The sequence below is a fragment of the Netta rufina genome (assembly GCF_964035555.1).
Source record: "Netta rufina genome assembly, chromosome: 1".
Taxonomy (NCBI): domain Eukaryota; kingdom Metazoa; phylum Chordata; class Aves; order Anseriformes; family Anatidae; genus Netta; species Netta rufina.
The window spans coordinates 42,933,073-42,951,018 of record NC_140123.1 but is presented as its reverse complement, the minus strand read 5'-3'; the positions used below and the strand labels follow the sequence as shown (position 1 = coordinate 42,951,018).

The window sequence follows — 17,946 nt, the reverse complement described above, 5'->3', positions numbered from 1 at the left end:
GCAGGACTTACCAGGGAATACACTTGTCTCCTACACACCCATTGCTCATAGCAACCACTGGCTTGTTTTGTTTTGCTTTCCTCAGGATCTACAGGCAATGTAGCTTGGATATCATAAGAAACACATTTTTAGGTGAAGTTTTTTTTCCTGGAGAATGAATACTAACATTTCCCAGTCTCAGACTTTCAAAATCCTTTTGAATTTGGGCAACTGAGGCATCTTTTAAATCTTTGATCCAAGTATACCAGCTACTGGCCTGTACAGAAGCTTCTATTATTAGATATTTAGGATAATATGTTTATGTTGGACACACTAAATAAACATGGTTTTATGTATTATTGGATTTTATTATTGCTTCTGTTCAGTTTGACAAAAAGTAGGTTTCTTTTTCAGAGAATCATGCATTCTAAATGCTTTATGAAATGAGGATTGTCTCTTTCTGTTACTTTCAAGTTAGAGCAAGATAAAGTTGAAAATTGAAGTTCAATCTTGGTGTGTTTTTTTTTTTTTCACATTTTATGTTCATATCCCAATATTACCATCAAAACGATCAAATCTAAAAATAGTATATGAGAAGGCTTTGTACACAAAATTGAACCTACAACGTGGGTATATCCCTTCTCTACAAATTACTGATGATTAGCTCAGAGAAGGCAGCTAGTTTTGAAAGCTCAAGTTGAGTTTTCTTTTTAACTCGTGTAGTTAAAAAGGGAGGTATAAAAATTCTTCAAATAATAAGTTCTTCAGAAGAGATCTCTCACTGTGCAGCTAAATAATGACAGATCAAATTTTTAAAGACATTTAGGAGACTGCTGTTTAATGATTTCAATCAGAGTGCTTCAGGTGGTGTAAGAACTGTCTGAACAGTGTCCAAACCGAAAAAGAATTACTTTTTTAAATTGTAAAAAAAAAAAAAAAATCTAAGAAAACAACCACAACCTTTTTTTAAGTTGTACTTTTTAAAGTTGTAATATAGATCAGAAAACATATATTTGTAGAAAAAAAAATATATAGTTGCACAAACTTTGTTCAAAAGGCCAGTTGCAGTAGTGTTTGGATAGATGATGCATGTTACACAGAATGGTACTATTCTCATAAAAAGCTCATTGCTCCTTCTGTGATGGGAAAAACTCAACCAAAACTGTATGCAGAGCTTTATAATATTTGAATGGCAATTAGAAAACCCCAAATGTTTAGGTAAGAAACATTTCAGTATATAGCTTCTTAGTTAGCAAAATCCTTGTACTGCTTCTAGGTTGGCCACACAGTTAGGCTTTTGAGGAGTGCTTTCGGATAAGTGAGCTACTTTTAAAACTAGCAATTGGTATTGAGAAATTGGAGTACATTTAAAATAAATACCTTCTCTTTATGAATGAAGTCCTGTTTAATGTCGCCAGTTATTTATATACCTAGATGTTTTAGCAGCAAACTATGTACCCAAACTACAATTACTTCACTACACACCTAAGAATGAAATCCATAGTCTTATTTTCCCACAGCATGACATCGTTACAAGGCATTTCTTTTCAAAAGGAGTGCTAAATGCAGTGTTTTCATTTCTGGTTAAAGAACTGCATACTCAAGAGCTTTTTTTATAATACAAAGCAGTCATCCACATACATACAACTGCTCTTATTAAACATCACTATTTAATTTTGTTAATGAAAGAACTTTTTGTACTAACATAAATGAGAGGTTACTTAATAGAATATCTTGAGATATGTGGACCATCAAAAATTCATCCTGTAGATGCCTTGTTACTCAAGAGCAGAGATTTTGTTACTGAAGCATATCTGCAGATACACGGCTGAGCACACAAGCATACGAGGTAGCCTGCTCCAAATTGTACCTCAGTTCTCTCTGCTGCAGAATGCCAGCACAGTGGACAGCCTGTCCAGGAAAATTCTGTGGTGGGTGGGGAGGACAGCAGTAGTGATCACAGGTATTATTCGAAAAAGCTTTGATTACCCCTAGGTAACCTTTTCTCTCATCTTTGAGTGGCAGCAAACATGCACCTTTACACATGAAGTTAAGCAGTAGCACCACACGACCATGACAACCTGGAGATGGGTCCCTAAGTCGTTCATGGAAATAACTAACAGTATTGACAGCTGCTCATCTAAGCATTTACCCCAACCAGAATAGCTCTTGCAGTTCTTGGTAAAGGTATGGCTAAAGATCCACACAGCTGTGTGGAAGGTATTCAGAACAGAAATATTTCTCAGCAAGCAACAAAAGTAGCTCCAGATCTGATGGAATATATTACTTTCAAGCCTTGATTCACTCTGGTTCATATTTTGACCATTACTCTTCTTCTAACTTGCCAGCTATTGACACAAGCAACGTTGAATACTATTTGAACAATACTGAAATAGTTTCTTCCGTGTAAGGAAGACATTTAGCCTTAGCTCTAGAGCTATGAAGCTTATACATAAGGACACATAAGCATCTTTGGGTAAAATGAAATCTGAATACCATGCTGGAAGTAAACTTTGATGGATCTTGGATGGACTTCTCAAGAGTCATATTAAAAGGATCTGTCTGAGTCTATTCCACTCTTCTTGTACTCTCAAAAATATTCAACTTACAAACCAACAAAAAGTTGTTTGATAAACTAAGAAAGACTGTTAAATCTTTTTATATAGCAGAGCTTTACTTGGAATACATTTGGTAGGGATTATTTTATTCATTTATTTAAATCATATTCTGAATTCAGTTCTGCAATAGATGAGAGCCAAAATGTTCCACATAATATCCACTGAAATTACCTAAAGGATATTTTAATTTTAATATAATTTTAATTCCATTTTAATTTTAATTTAATCTAAATCAGTAGATATACTGAATCATTAGTAGATACAAAAGGTTATCCTGACAGAGGATTGCTGGAATATAATGGTTGTCTGGTTAGAGATCCCTTCCTCTACATTTGATGCCAGTTACAGATATAGAAAAGCAAATGACCAACATTATATGGAAAAGCAAACAACCAACATTATCAAGTTTATACATGATTATGATTTCTCCAGTGCTCAAGGGACTCTCAACTAATAATTTAGGAAATTTGTTTTAAACAGGTAGTTATCAACAACAAATTTAAGGACTACTAATACGTACAAAAAGGCATACAGATTGGTCTGTTTCCAATGATTTTCAATGGGCTATGAAACTGGCAAAACTGAGGTAAAACTGTGATAAGGGAATATCAGACATTTCAGTTTAAAAGGAATATTGGAAACTACAGGAAAAAGCTTCTTACTAAAACATCTGATGTGTAAAGTGTTATTTTCTTGCTGCAAAACCATTAAGGATAAAAGCAGTTTCTTGTCAGACCACAGTTTCGTTTACAGAACGACTGACCGATGGTGAGCACACCCCAGCTTGCCACAGTTGGGTATTGCTGGTATATGTTTACCATGGATGCTCACTGTGTGGTGCAGACACATTTTTCTCCCTAACCTTAAGGAACTTTAAGAGGCCAAAAATCAGTGGAGACTAACAGGCATCTCTGACAAATAATTCACTCTATCACAAATCTGAATTATTTTTTGGAGATGCTACTTCCTCCATGGGCTACTAAGGAAAGCTAATACGACCAAGTTCCCAATTTAAGTGCCTTAATTGTAGGCTAAATTTAGGAAGAATATCTGGGCACACAGATTATTTGCGATGAGCTACAGAAACTCAAGAGCATCAATGCTAAAAAGGCATTTAAGTTCTTATATATTTTAATGGCATGAAACATATTTTTCAGAAACAAACTGACCAATCTAATGTTAAACACCTATGAAGACCTCATCTGAAGAAATGTAGGACTGAAAATGTTCCAATGTTTATTTTTTCCTAGCTTTTGAGAGACTTTTGCACTACAGAAATAATAAACTACGGCTACATTAATGGTAAATAAATAAATAAATAAATAAAAATAAAAATAAAAATAAAAATAAATTCAAGTCACCTATAACTGAAAATTTCATTTGCTACTGATGAATTCTTTGATTATTTTATTCACAATTAGAAGTTAAGACCTTACGTATGGACAGATTATTGTGATTTCTCATCTTCTGGAAAAATATAGTTCTCATCCTCTGGAAAAATATAATTTATCTTTGAGGTGAGGTTTTTGTTGTAATACATCTAGTCTAGGAACATAATAAAACACTTGTTTCTGGAATAAAATCTATTCTTACTGAATTAAAAATAAGCCCAGTGAAACATACCCTGTCAGGGACTATGAGTGAAGATTTCAGTTTATTTCTAAATGTATTAACTTTTGTATAGTTCAATTTGTATAACAAGCCTTTTTAGGTATTCATCCTTAAGGTTTAGCAAACACTGTCCCAAACCATTCAAACACTCTGAATGTATGCGTGAGGAAATGGCCTCAAGTTGCAACCGTGGAAGTTCAGAATGGATATTAGGAAGAATTTCTTCATGGAAACTGTGGTTAGACATTGGAACAGGATGACACAGGAAGTGGAGATGTTGCCATCCCTGGAGGTATTTAAGAGACACGTGGCTGTGGTACTTAGGAAAACGGTTTAATGGTAGGCTTGGGTCTACCGCCTAGTAGTGTTAGGTTGATGGTGGGGCTTGATCTTTAGGGCCTTTTCCAACCTAACTGATTCTATGATTCTATATGTAAGACACTATGTAGGATAAAGTATTTAGCTATGGTGAGACTTACTTTTTCTATTCTCATTCATTTAACAGATTTATTGGAAAAACTGTGTTTTTATTTGCATTAATGTTTCATAATTATTACCACGTGCATTTCCTAAACTAAGACACCGCAAAAATGCCTAACAGATAAAACATTTATTCTTCTGTAGTGCAGTGGGACACAACTATCCACATCCTTGAAAATCAGGTGGCAAATTATTTTACAACAGTTTAGCTGGGAACCAAATGGTAAACACAGTTTATAAAGGTATTTGATGGTGGGAAGCTGCTCAGTGATCGGAGAGTTCTGGTTTGCTGTTCTGTCCAGCTGTCAGAATCTACACTACAGGAAGCCTGCTCATGTCACACCTGAGCTACCTTTTGCTAGTGGACTAGTCTTATGTTTCTGTGACTTTATTTCTTTACTTTTACGTTTGTACATCTGGTACGTCATTCTTTCCTTCTACTCTTCTGAATTTTCCTCTACCTCCTGAGAACTCTTCTCAACTCCAAACTCATTTTAAACCTGACTCCCTAATTCCTGCTTTTCCAAACCTAAAGCCTATTTTTATGACTGTATGAGAGAATTCACAGAAGCTAGAGTTCCAGCATAAAAACTAGACTTAGTCAATGATGACATCTGCTACTTTATGGACAATAACATATATATTTTTTTTCTAATGATAAATACATAAATTATTTTAATTTAATTTTAAAATAAAGAAACAGCAATTTTAATTACCTGACATCTTTTTCAAGTTGTGCAATACGTTCCTTTTGTAGACTTATTTGAGAATCTCTCTGTTGCACGGTTTCAATGAGGTATTTATATGGCTGTTGAACTTGACTCAACAAAGAATTTGCTCTGTCAAGCTAACAAAAGAAAAGCATTACTAATTTTAAAATTTATAAAGCACAATGTCTTTATTATTGAATCACAATCAATTATTACCAATTGCATAGTAATATAAAAACCAAACCTGTTAACTCACAAAAATGCAACAAACTATATAATTTCTCTACAATCATGCTACTAGTGTCTATATTCTCCTAGTTTGCATATTTCAGTGTTTTAATGTAACAGCTTCCATTTACGAAAAAAAGGAGTATACAGAAGGCCTCTGTTTGTTCGCTGTATTGACCACAAGTGACATCTTTTTGAAATAGTACTCTCACAATGGAATTTTCATGTTGGAAATTGAATCTAAATAAAGACAAAGTAATAATGGAAAAAAGTCCCTTCTTCTTTAATCAGTTGCTGCATATGAACTGTAAAATCCAACAGGATGTTTAACAGAGCAGTATAAAAGACCTGTCATACCTACGTATAGGAAACAAACCTTTCTAGCCTTATTCCCTGTACAAATTAGGATCACTAGGAATAAAACAATAAAACGCAATGCTAAATATTAACTGATATGGTTTGTATCCTGAGCAGTGTAACAGTATCATTCACTAAACGATATACAGAATTAAGATCAAACATCCAGATTTCAGCAGTTTCAGCTGCTGGAGTACATACAAGTCAAGAACACTAACTGGATTTGAAAGAAAATAAATTAAAATCTTTTAAAGTTTAGATATAAACAGGTCTAATGGAATGAATTTAATCATTAAGCTTTCCAATTAGTTTATAAAATTTCTGAATAGATTAAACAATCTGCATTTGCCAAATCAGACTGAGGAGCAAGTTGTACTATACACTGTTGTTCAAAAAAAAAGCAGAAAAACAACACAAAACAAAACACCCACCTTCCTACAGAACTAGCCTACGTAACATTTTAGGACTTTCCTAAGGTCAGATTTTAATCTCATTCCCAATTTTCAAAACATGAGGCTACGTTGCCTAAGTTCTTTTCCTTCCTTCTCTGATTCCATTATATTTTATTGCAGTTTTACTATAATACTCTCTACTCTGTCAAATGTGCAACGAACTTACAATGTAACGGTTCACTTTTATTAAAAAAACAGAATTCGGACAAAACTTTGCTTGTTCAACGTACTGACCTTTCTAAAAGGAGAGTTATCTTCACCTCATGTTTTAAAAAGTGTAATGAAAGAAAATAACATTGCATATCTTAAAATTCATATGAATCTTTATTATTTAAATAAATTAGTTAAAGAAGTTACTCTAGTCCACAGTGAAATACCAATTTCATAGTAGAGAAGTAAAAATAAGAGCCAACCATCTTTTTGAAGAAACAAATCTTCAATAAATTGATAAGCAACAGAAAAATAAGCTATTAGTTTTCTGACAGCAGAAGCTATCAAAGAGATCCGTTTCAGGAAAACAACGGAAGGAGTCTTTACATGACATAGAGGTAGTTTCAAGACATGGAGCATTAATGTCTAGGATGATCTAAATATATCAGCATAAAACTTTGCAGCTGCCATTAAAGGAGAAACAAAATTAATGCAGCTCTTGTTTGGAAGAACCTGTTCCTAATAGCCTACCAAATTTCAAAGGATTTTGTCATCACAGTGTGAAGTTCCTCACTGTTCTCCTTGATAAGACTTGAAATACTTCAGTAGGAAAGAACAAGTGAGGTGTTGTAAGCTTGTTTCAATGCTGCTAACTCATCTATTCACTTGTTAATTTTACTAGCTAGAATGGATCACATTTACTAAAAACAGCTATCCCTTCCCACTCAATAGCAGTGCTTTTCTGCCTAATTTGATTCTATAGACCTAAAAGAGATTTTTGTTAAACCATAATAAACTAAGCGCTAAATGCATTTCTTACATCAATTTTACTCATGTACACATATACAAATGAATTAAGCATTATTATTGAGCAAAAGTATTATTTTTTGTAAGCAACTTGAATTTCTTTCTGCCTAAATGTACCAGATTCTTATGTGTTCCTGCGTCATTCTTTTAACACCTGAGAACACACACTTAAATAAAGCCTGAGAACACACACTTAAATAAAGCCTGAAAAACTATAATGGGACTAACTGAAGACTGGTAAGTTTTTTTCAGCAGCTGAACTTTTCCATTGGGTTCCAACTTTCAAGCAGGTACCATAGTTCCATCAAATGAATTAAAGAATGGAGAAGTGAGCATTTACTTCTTGGTAAGGCTAAACTTTACAAGAAGATCAATATGATTCCTTATCTATAAAGCTCTCTTTTCTATAAACCTCAGCAGCAATTGGATAAGAATACTCTATAAAAATAATCTTACAAGGAGCACCCGTTATAGTTATTGTAATCTTTTTTCCCACCTTTATAAAGTTTTTAAAAGGTTGTATCATAAATACTGCAGCAGAATCCAAGTATGGATTCCAGTACGTAATCCAAGTTCAAAACAAAAGTTGGTGCAATCACTTTGTCATCAACTTTCACCTAGATGTCTGAACCAACTGTCAATTGAAAGAATAGTAATGGGCTACCTGAGCACGATGAACAGGATCTGTTTTGCTTTTTAAAAAATTTCAAGAAACAAGACACATTGGAGTAAAAATCCATACTAGCTCAAGGCATACAGTAAAAATAGCAAACAGAGATTAATTTAACTTTATACAAGCTTAGTAGCTGTGCATTAGCTGTCTGTACTATCTGCAAGACATTTAAATTACTGCTGAATCACATTCTGATTTAAAATATACAATTATATGACAAAAGATCAAGAAAAGGCTACATGACATCTCATATAAATTCTTCCAAAAATGAAGGTGAAGATATTCTAGTGGAATTTAGCAGGAATTTGAATTAAGGTCAGTGGTTCTAAATCTTTCATAAGTGATCTAGAAGCAACGTAAATAAAACCAGTGGTAAGGAGAAATCTATGAAAATGGAAACCAGATAGTTTGGGGAAATAAAGCACCTATTTTATTAATGATAGCATAAGGCTAATGATAGAAGAAATTATCAAGGATATCACTGGATTTCATCACTTCATGTCTTCAAGTCAAGGACATTTGAAAGGCATGTTTTAACCAAACACAAATTACTAACATATAACTGGAAGAATCCATAATAAATTGTAGTATTAGTCAAAAAAAATAAACACAAAAACATACACTGTTCATATATACATATCTTAGAAATCATATATATAGATATATATATAGTTATATATATATAGTTATATTTATAAATATAAATACATATAAAATACATAAAATCCAAGATTTTTAAATATGCAGAAAATTCAAGCATTTGCACTGTAAATAGAAAGTTAACTTTCATATAGTTATCTTAATTTATAATTACTATGGCTTTAAAAATTCAACTGTAAACCGTATTCCCAAAGCAGTTAGCTGGAAATTTCATATGGTGGCAATATCTAACAGCAAGTCTAGCAGTTCTTTGGTTCCTATGAGAAACTTAGAAGACAATCTTAAAAATAATTAAAAAAAAAAAGTTTTACTTCCGGGAGATTGCAAAAGGATTTTTGTTTAGTGTTTATTCTCTGTTTGAGTGTAATATGCGATTTCAGCTATTACATACAGTCGTTAATAAGATCATGAAATTTAACCCATTGTAACATTGTCAAAAAGATTTTAGCTGCTTGTTTTTTTTTTTTTTTTTTAATGGCTAATGTCAAACATTCCCTAGATTTGTATATTCAAACTACTCAAGAGCTGAACGAAGTACAAAAGGATTTACAGAAATATCTTCAAAAGTGATTTAAGGGCAGAGCTGTGTAAAAAGTAATGAGGTATTCATTGAACAATTAACTATCAAACAGAACAAACTAGTTTGGCTAGCTGGTTTTCTGTTCAGAAATCAGAACGTTGTCTGTCTGGCCTACATTCTTGTGTAGCCTATAAAGTAATCCCTCTTTTGATCTCCATTTCAAAACACAATATAAACTTCTTTGAGAACGTTTAACATAGAGTTTTGGTTAATTATGAGGCTATTTTTTTTGACATCAAATAGATAATAAACACTGTTTAGAAAATATTTCATTTTATGAACAGCTGTTCTGCAATGTTTATAGTTTCTACAGATTTGATTTTTTTTTGTAGCAGTAATTTACCTCTTGTGAAATCTGTGTTACTTGTTCCTTCTGATGTTCCAGATCTTTTACAAGCAATGAGTTTTGCTTTTCTAGCTGCAGTAACCTCCTTGCCAAGTGAACACTGTGCCAACAAAAAGCAAGCTCAAGTTGTTTTTTTCCCAAATATGCAAAAGCAATTCTCACAATTATACTTAAGAACTTGATTGCCTTAATTTTTCATCGATATTTAAATATTAATACATAAACTACACAGTGAAACCAAACAGAATGGTCAAAGCTTAAAGAACAATGAAAATATTATAGAATTTAACAGCACTGAAATAACATTCCTATAGTTATGCCATTGTAGTATTTCTTACAAAGTAATTACCTGTATCATTTGTATAATCTATGCAATTGCAATAATCATGTCAGGATGCTTCAATTAATTATGAGCTTTTACTTTTTTAGCACTTTAAGTAATCACTTTAAGTGGCTTCTCCTTAAATCAGTCTTAAAAAATACTCACCAATATACATTTTGTAGGAGCATAGCAAAAAATGTAATACTCGATCATTTTCTAAACAGAGGCAAATCGTTTTGTCTGACATTTAATATGCTAATTACATGTTATCACCACTTATTTAACAGACCCACAAATTAATTATTCAGCTACTCGAACACCTCATCTTGTTGCATGTGTCCAAAATTAGAGAAGTTCATCATCAATTCAAGAGCACTGTTCTATAGACGGCAATGGGAAGATTCAGCAGGCAATCGCAGGGCCTATTTCCAGATCTCTAACCCAGCCTTTCAAGTTGTTATTACAGTCATTTAGTCCTATTCAATAGAGTCAGTAGAGCCTGAACATATTCCACTAAAGTGGACTCTTGGACAATGAGCTGAAATATACTCCAAAGTCCATTGACTGTACTGCTTAGAACTCGATTGACTATAATGGGAGGTTAGATGTCAAATCTCTACACTAAACCTATGATGAGATGTCTAAATTTATGTATCCTGTAATGATGGGATTGTAATAGCTTGGCTACTTATTGTGAAAAATATATCTAGATAAGCTATTGCTGTACCCCTCCATATTTAGGTGTTCCGGGAACCAATCTATTATACAACTATGACACGAGAAATTCAGCATTCTAACAATGAGAAAGATATATGGGGCTAATACTCATCCCTTTTTAATGTGCCTTGACCACTCATCTGATGGCTCTACACAACAATCTATCCTTCCAGTCAAATATGTACCATTTTTCAAAAACTTCTATATCAAAGGAAGGGAGGAGTTACTCCAGTTCAGATCATAGAATCTGAATGCATACTGTCCATAAATTGAAAATCTAAGACTTTGAGTCTCCAAATAAAATACAGCAGTGTTATCTAGTTCTTGACCACAATACTGAACATATATGAGCCTAAGTAGCCTACAGCTGACCAACAGGAAGATTTTATTTACCCTTAAGCTGAGGTTTAGACTATGTATAGCTAGATGAGTACATATACTTTCTCTGAGAATTTGACCACTCATAACCACCACCTCTTCCTCAGTAAAAAGGAATACACTTTTAGATTTGGCAGAAGTCTTAATATTCTTCACTTGTGTTATAAACCTACCCTTACATACAGACAATCTTCTACTTTCACCTCATATGTGAGGAATGACCTGAAATTGGCAACAACATGCACTAAGAGGTTGGTTCTTTCTCAATTACTCCTACAAGGAGCATCAGACTGTAAACATTAACTGAGGGAAAGAGATATCCTCCAAACTAGTTATTCAGAGTTTTGTTTATGAGGTATAAAATGTGCGTTAGGATCCCATGTAGTACAAAACAGAAAACAACCACTTCTGTAATATCTCTAGTTAGGGACCTTATGCATTAGTCTTTTTATGCATTAGTTTTCATATTTTTCCCGGCTACAACTATTCAGTGAACTTAACCTGAATTTTGAGTATTTAAAGATAAGCACAAGTATGTATTTCAAGTATGCTTTTCAATATGTTTTTTGACTAGCTTAAATTTAAAGCAAAAGGGACAAAGGTACTGCATCTCCGAAGACTGGAAAACTTTGATTCCGACTACAACAGAAAATTATACAGTGCTCAAGGATGAGATAACTATTTGCAAACCACTGTCTAGCAAACCACTAAACACCCCTGCTAGCATTCTGGCACGTGGTAATTTACACTCTCACAAACAGTTTCTATGCACAGCGGAGGGGTTAGTGCAGGCCAGCAAGTGTTACTGTTAAGTAGTTCTCATGCAGTTAACCTACACTGAGAGTTCAATTTGAGAGTAAGTGCCATTTTGTCTCAATTCTTGAGAATGTTCCCAGATGGGTTTAATATACGAGTTTATACACTGGGTTTACAGTGCCTATGTCCAAAGACATGAAATAGCACAGAAAAAGTAGAGGCAAAGAGGTATAGACTCCATGATGCACTATGCTTGAATCGGTAGTTTTGTATTAAGTTTTAATCTGACTCTGAATTGTGTGTTGTGAACTTAGAAGAGCTCTTCATTTAGGATTCCAAAGGTCTGGAATTAAAAAAACAGGTAGTGGACTCAAAAAAGATTACTATTCACATTTGTAATAGATTCTCTTTCCAGAGAATAGAAAATGTACCTGTACTTATTTAAGTGCTCTAAACATAGAAGTTGGTGTCAGAGAGACTTTGCTTTCAAGCTTTGGAACCAAAGGAATCACACACTTTTTCTACATGGCAGCTATCGTTGAGTCAGAACAGCAGCAGGTAGACCATACAGACACTTTTATGGCTTTTTTAAGGTTCTTAATTTTATCTTCTAAAATTTATGAAGTCTCCAACATCACTATGAAGAATTAAAATTCGCTTTATCTGTCAACGTCTTTTGGAACAAAAGAGGAGTTATGATGCATACATTCTGACAGAGCCACTTCTAAGCTCAGGAAGTTATCTTCTAAACATTTCTGATATCCCAGTTTATTGATCATCAGATTCATCATTCAAAAGTGATTTAGCAGAATCCTTGAATGTGTACATAATCTACATCTAATAAAACTGAACCTAATATGGTAGGAAAAAAGAAGGAAACTAGAAAACTGCTGAAACTCAGAAAAGTTCCCAAACTATTGACAGAGGAGGAGGGAACTGAAATTTTAGGCAAAGATGCTCCCACTAGTCTCCTAAAACAGACATACTACAAGGTTATGGATTTTTTTTTCCCTTTTCTTGCTGGAATTTTATGCAGTATAAAAATAAATGTTACTAGGAACCAATCTGATGAGGCATAAAAATGCAAAAGAGTATACTAAGCTATGCCAAACTTAAGTACTACATAAAACCTTTATGATTTCTGACAGCAATATGCAACTCAGTGCATGACAGGTCTAATATGATTGACAGTATTGACAACACTTACTTGAAAAACAAGTATAAACTATGGAAGAGACAGTGCGCAGCCCATAAATCTTTGCTGCAAAAATGAACAGGCCATCATTTGTCCTTAGTTCACAACAGTAACTATCATAGTGTATTACTGTCCTAAAGGACATTATATCTTCTTTTTATTTGAGAAGGTGGGGGGGCAGGAGGTTAAGAGGGCAAAACCAACTAAACACACATTTGTAGCAAAAACAAACAGTTTTCCTTGACAAAGCTGCACTTCCAGCTTCTGAAATACAGATAGCTGAATGCTAGATATATATCCTGTGAAGTTGTGCTACATGTTTATCTTGTCTCTATTCCAACGTGTCTACCAATAATGGTGGGGTTTCTCATTTTGATGGAAAAAAAGTGTGGTCAAAGTCTAACACTAACACAAATTACAGCGTACTTTCTTGCATTCAAGCAAATTGTAGGCACACTCAAAATGCAAATAATGAGTCTAATACTGAGAGAACAACCTTCTTAAGTGTGTCTTCTCTGTCAGGCTGAAGACAAAAAAAAACAAAAAAATTACTCTGACCTGATATTGTAGAGTACATGGAATCTTCATCTATAGAGATAATCAGAACTGTAAAAGGTCTTGAGCAATTGGATTTGCTCTGATCAAATAGGATCAGAGCAAACTGAAACATGTAATTGGAATCAAATACTGTGGGTGTAAAGATGCTCTAAAACTCTGGCCTTCTTAATTTCCTGACAGATATGTTTTTATTGCAATTAAACAAAGTTATTTTAAAGGTATTAAAGAACTTATTTCCTTTTATATATATATATGTATATATATATATATATGAAGAATGTAACTAGTATGTTTTTACAGCTGCTTAGTTTTTATGCAATTAAAATTAATCTTTTTAAAAAATAAGAAAAAAATCTTAAAATAACCTAGAAAAATATCTATATGCTCATTAATATATATAAACCACATTAACAGATCCTACTCTTCGCCCTCTTTCTGTATTCTTAAGTCATTAAAATGACTCTTTATGTTAACCAAACTGGCTAGTTTCTAAGATAGAACATACTACACACATTCATTTACTTTATCTTGAACAATTAAATTCAGGAGCCACCTATTTACCTTTGCTTTAGTCGTCTTTTGGCTGTTGTAGGAACATTAGCACCATACCCATATGAGAAGAGAACCCTTTCAGCTTCAACTTCATCTTCCACTGCAAAAAAATCCAGAAAGATACTATTATTAAGGTGTCCTTTGAAGAATATAATTACAGTGAGAACTTACAAACTTCTAAGTGATTCTAAAAAAAAGTGATTTTTTTTTCTAGAAGATAGATTTTCAGTTGTAAACTGACACAGCCTTCAGGCTTCAGTCAAACAGTTTTGTTGACAACTAGCATTAATACAGTACCCTACATTCACTTTATAACACTGGCAGGCTTTTCACTTTTTATTTTTGAATTAGCATAGGACTTAATAAAAAAGTAATAGATAATATAAAATTAGGGGAAAAAAAAAAGTCAGTGCCCTGGAATATTCTCTACTGGTATGGTCACAAAATAGAAAGTAATATTACAAGCTTAATTCAGCAGAACAAAGATATGTTGCCATTTGTTTTTTTCTAAATAATGCATTTTTTGTGCATACATAAGATAGTAGAGGAAGATAAAATTAGGGAGTGCTTAAGCCAACTGAACATAAACAAGTCCATGGGATCAGAAGAGACAAATCCAAGGTTGCTAAGAGAGCTGATGTCACTGCAAGGCTGCTGACTATCACTGAAAGACTGTGATGATCAGAAATTCCTGATAATCTGAGAAAAACAAATACCATACCTATCTTCAAAGAAGGCAAGAAGGAGATTCTGTAGAATGATAAACCAGTCAGTTTCTGTTAAAGTTATGAAGCTAATTTCCCTACTTCCAAGTATGGACAAGAACACGGTTGGGAACAGGTTGCAAAAACAAATCATGTCTGACTAACCTGATAGCCTTCTGTGATGAAATGATTGGTAGTAAGAGGGAGAAGCAGAAGTTGTTCACCTTGACTACTGTAAAGACAAAACCTTTGATACAGTCTCTCATAATATCCTTAAAGCCAAACCAGCATGCATTGGGTGGGTGGAAAACTGGATGGACCTTTGGTCTCAAATTAGTCATACCAAGTCCAACTTTGAGTCAGTCATCCGATAGTGGCATCTCTCAGGTGTTAATACTACTCAAAATCTTTACTAACACTGCAGACGATGGGATATCGTGCACCTTCAGCAAGTTTCAGAAATATACCAGATTGGGGAGGTGGTATCACAGACTGTGGAACAGGGCTGCTATTCACAAGAACCTTGACAGGCTGGAAAAATAGACTGACAAAAACCTTAACTTTAAGCAAAAGCAAATATAGAGTCCCAAATCTGGGGTGGAGTAAGTCCAGACATGCTGAACTTGACTTGTAGTCTCAAAGTAGCAAACTACTGCTGAGCATAGCTTCTGGTAATAACGTGATCAATTAGCAACTGTCTGTGCCAAGGTGCTTCTCTTATGGCTTAAACAAGCACCTCCACAGAAACAGAATTAGGGGATGCTTCCTCTTTTGCCACCGTTTGGAAAAGCTCACTGATTTTATGTAATTTGCATACCCCTGACACAACTTTTTACTACAATTTTCTACAAACCTTTAATATTAACTAAAACCTTTCATGAAAATAAACAAAAAAAAAAGTTGAAAACATAATTAGTGTTGCCCATTGGCCGTTTCCGTATCATTAGTGATAACAACATTAAATGTAGTGTGCTTCTAAAATAGAATTTATGAGACAACACAGAATCATTGAATATCCTGAGTTGGAAGGGACCCACAAGAATCATTGGGTTCGACTCCTGGCTCCACACAGAACCACTCAAAAATCAAACCATATGTCTGAGAGCATTGTCCAAAGACTTCTTGAAATCCAGCAGGCTTGGTACTGTGACCACTTCCCTGACCAGTGCCCAACCATCTTCTTGGTGAAGAACCTTTTCCTGATACCCAGCCTGACCCTCCCCTGTCCCAGCTCCATGCTGTTCTCTTGGGTCCTGTCGCTGTCCCCAGAGAGCAGAGCTCAGCGCCTGCCCCTCCGCTCCCCTCGTGGGGGAGCTGCAGGCAGCCATGAGGCCTGCCCTCAGCCTGCTCTGCTCTGGGCTGAACAAACCAAGGGACCTCAGCTGCTCCTCACATGTCTTGCCCACTAGACCCTGCACCATCTTTGTTGCATGCTGCAGTATAATTGAATATTGTAAATTTAACAACAGTATACTACTCTAAATATTTATTGGCAGATAAACTCATCCAAACAAAGCAGATCTAACCTAACATCTAAATTTTAATCAAATTGAGATTATATGATGTGTAAAAATAGAAGATAAACTAAATCTCATGAAGTTCTACATGGCCAAGTACAAGGTCCTATGCCTGGGCCAGGACAATCCCAAGTACAAATACAGGCTGGTCAAAGCATGGATTGAGAGCAGTCCTGAGGAGAAGGATGAGGGTGTTGGTTGACAAGAAACCGAACATGAACTGGCAATGTGCACTTGCAGCCCAGAAAGCCAACCATATCCTGGGCTGCATCAAAAGAAGCGTGTCCAGCAGGTCAAGGGACATGATTCTCTTCCTTCTGCTCTGCTCTTTTGAGACCCCACCTGGAGGGCTGCGTTCAGCTCTGGGTCCCCAGCACAAGAGAGACATGGCCTTATTAGAATGAGTCCAGAGGAGGGCCACAAGGATTATCAGAGAGGGCTGGAGCACCTCTCCTATCAAGAGAGTCTGAGGGAGTTGGGGTTGTTCAGCCTGGAGAAGAGAAGGCTCCACGGAGACCTTACTGTGGCCTCCTAATACATAAAGGGGGCCTACAAGAAAGCAGGAGAGGGACTCTTTGTCAGGGACTGAAGTGATAGGACAAGGGGGAATGGTATTGCACTAAAATAGGGCAGATTTAGATATTAGGAAGAAAATCTGTATTCAGACAGGGGTGAGGCACTGGTTGCCCAGAGAATCTGTGGATGCCCCATCCCTGAAAGTGTTCAAGGCCAGGTTGGATGGGACTTTGAGCAACCTGGTCTAGTGAGAGGTATCCCTGCTCATGGCGGGAGGGTTGGAACTAGGTGATCTTTAAGGTCCCTTCCAACCCAAACCATTCCGTGATTCTGTGAAAAACAATATAGAAATTCCAGTAAGTAGGACAGAAAAACTCAACTGTTGTGGCAGTAAAAAGGCACCAGAACTTCAGATTTTTAAGGCTTAGTTACGATAGGAAATTCCTCAGGGGCTGAAATACCCTCAGGTTGTGAAAAACATACAAATAACTTAATCTACCTTTCTCACAAACCACCTTTTTGGTTACAAGTTCAGGGCTGTATTTCTTAGAAAAGTGTCAATGAGATTCTACTCAATAAATCCATAACTGTCAGTAGTATCCACATAAATGTCAGATCAGGAAGACACACCAAAAAATTTGGAAATATAGTAGATACCAAGCCAAAGAAGCATTCTATATTGGTATGTGCTTGTGTCATCTTGTTTTTTGTCCTTCCAGGCTGTTCAACTGACACAGTGATAGAAAACGTACATTTTTGCTAGTGAGGGGAAACTCTTATTACTGTCATTTTTCACGCCACTTAGCAAAAAAGTATGTTCATGAGGATACAGATAGTCTCAATCTTTTTCTTAATAAGCTCCAAGCACTAGGAAGCAAGACAATCAAATGACTAGTCTACGACAAAAATCCTTCAACATGAAGATTTTACCCTGTAAAGGAAGAGAGAGATGCCAAGAAAGTTTACTGTTGATATTCATGTGGAAACCACTCAAATGCTTTAAGGAGTGGCTATACAAATTCTTGATAGTTTCCTGAAGAGGCTGTTTCATGTTATTTCAATATTAATAAAGTGAGGCAT

General features: G+C 35.0%; 1 protein-coding gene across 1 annotated transcript in view; it reads right to left on the bottom strand.

Annotated features, from left to right (window-relative positions):
• The window catches only part of PIBF1 (progesterone immunomodulatory binding factor 1), a gene marked incomplete at its 3' end in the record, with an annotated part of 119,688 nt that overhangs the window by 25,021 nt on the left and 76,721 nt on the right, over positions 1-17,946 (bottom strand). The window contains exons 13-15 of the mRNA XM_084306217.1: positions 14,139-14,229; positions 9,649-9,751; positions 5,405-5,535 (exon numbers count right to left, since the gene is read on the bottom strand). Coding sequence (XP_084162343.1) covers positions 5,405-5,535; positions 9,649-9,751; positions 14,139-14,229 — 325 coding nt within the window. The remainder of the gene's footprint in view (positions 1-5,404; positions 5,536-9,648; positions 9,752-14,138; positions 14,230-17,946) is intronic.